The sequence below is a fragment of the Limulus polyphemus genome, unplaced genomic scaffold, assembly GCF_000517525.1.
Source record: "Limulus polyphemus unplaced genomic scaffold, Limulus_polyphemus-2.1.2 Scaffold5302, whole genome shotgun sequence".
In the NCBI taxonomy this organism is placed as follows: domain Eukaryota; kingdom Metazoa; phylum Arthropoda; class Merostomata; order Xiphosura; family Limulidae; genus Limulus; species Limulus polyphemus.
The window spans coordinates 40,885-42,713 of record NW_013670912.1 but is presented as its reverse complement, the minus strand read 5'-3'; the positions used below and the strand labels follow the sequence as shown (position 1 = coordinate 42,713).

Below are 1,829 nucleotides of genomic sequence, written 5' to 3'. Positions count from 1 at the left end.
ACTGGTTAATGAGCAATATTATACCAGAATGTTGTGATCATTAGACTGGTTAATGAGTGATATTATACCAGAATGTTGTGATCATTAGACTGGTTAATGACGATGTTATACCAGAATATTGTGATCATTAGACTGGTTAATGAGTGATATTATACCAGAATGTTGTGATCATTACACTGGTTAATGAGTGATATTATACCAGAATCTTGTGATCATTAGACTGGTTAATGAGTGATATTATACCAGAATCTTGTGATCATTACACTGGTTAATGAGTGATATACCAGAATCTTGTGATCATTAGACTGGTTAATGAGTGATATTATACCAGAATCTTGTGATCATTACACTGGTTAATGAGTGATATACCAGAATGTTGTGATCATTAGACTGGTTAATGAGTGATATACCAGAATGTTGTGATCATTAGACTGGTTAATGACGATGTTATACCAGAATGTTGTGATCATTAGACTGGTTAATGACGATGTTATACCAGAATATTGTGATCATTAGATTGGTTAATGAGTGATATTATACCAGAATGTTGTGATCATTACACTGGTTAATGAGTGATATTATACCAGAATGTTGTGATCATTATACTGGTTAATGACGATGTTATACCAGAATGTTGTGATCATTAGACTGGTTAATGGGCAATATTTTACCAGAATGTTGTGATCATTATACTGGTTAATGATGATGTTATACCAGAATGTTGTGATCATTAGACTGGTTAATGAGCAATATTTTACCAGAATGTTGTGATCATTAGACTGGTTAATGAGTGATATTATACCAGAATGTTGTGATCATTATACTGGTTAATGACGATGTTATACCAGAATGTTGTGATCATTAGACTGGTTAATGAGCAATATTTTACCAGAATGTTGTGATCATTAGACTGGTTAATGACAATGTCATACCAGGAAGTTATGATCATTGGATGGTTAATAGCATTGAGTAAATGTTCTTGATATAACACAGACAAGAAAACGTATTCTAATTTTAACCTACATTTAAGTTAACGCATTCAGAATTTTCAGGCTTTTGTGTCCAAAGTTTTGGAATCTAATAAGAATGATATCTGTTATAATATATAGCGACTTATTGAAATGGAAATACATTAACTAAATAAATGTGAAATTGCTGTATTAGAAACGCTAGGTGGTTATTCCTTTAGCTAAGTTGGTATAGCATTTACTTGAAATGTAAGCAGTCTTTAGTTCAAATCCTGTAAATAACAGATTGATTGACAGTTGGGATTGTTGTGTTTTCCAGTATGAAACTGACTTGTAGGACCTTTCAAGAAGTTGTATAAGTTATGTGATAACCTTTTTTGTTCTAACAGTTTGTTAACTAAAGTTAATATTTCTATAGTTTTGTGAATTGAGTCATAATAATGAATAACTTTTTTATTTTAGCAACTGGGCCAGTCAGTGTTAGAGTTTTCTGCTCTGGACTCTCCAGTGCCTGAAAAGTCTCCAGTAATTCCAACAGCCATTGTATGTATTATTTTGGGGACATTTATTAGTGAAGTTGTATGTCAATTTATAATCTTGAGTAAAGTTTTTCTGGACAAGTTCGTAATAATTTGTGACTAAAACCTATTGATCTTCATTGTGAAGAAGTTCGGTAGTTATAGCTTAGACATTCTATACAAAATAAATAGCAGAATCTTTCTTACTGAATGAACATAATTGTATGAAGTGATCTTTTGAAAAGAATTGAAACCAGTTGACATAGATCAAGCCCCCCAGTGGTACGGCGGTATGTCTTCCGACTTACAATGCTAGAAACCGGGTTTTGATACTACCTGTGGT

At 32.4% G+C, this 1,829-nt stretch overlaps 1 protein-coding gene across 1 annotated transcript in view; it reads left to right on the top strand.

Moving 5' to 3' along the window:
• LOC111089124 overlaps positions 1-1,829 on the top strand; it is a 24,319-nt gene that overhangs the window by 9,551 nt on the left and 12,939 nt on the right. The window contains exon 4 of the mRNA XM_022400983.1: positions 1,431-1,511. Coding sequence (XP_022256691.1) covers positions 1,431-1,511 — 81 coding nt within the window. The remainder of the gene's footprint in view (positions 1-1,430; positions 1,512-1,829) is intronic.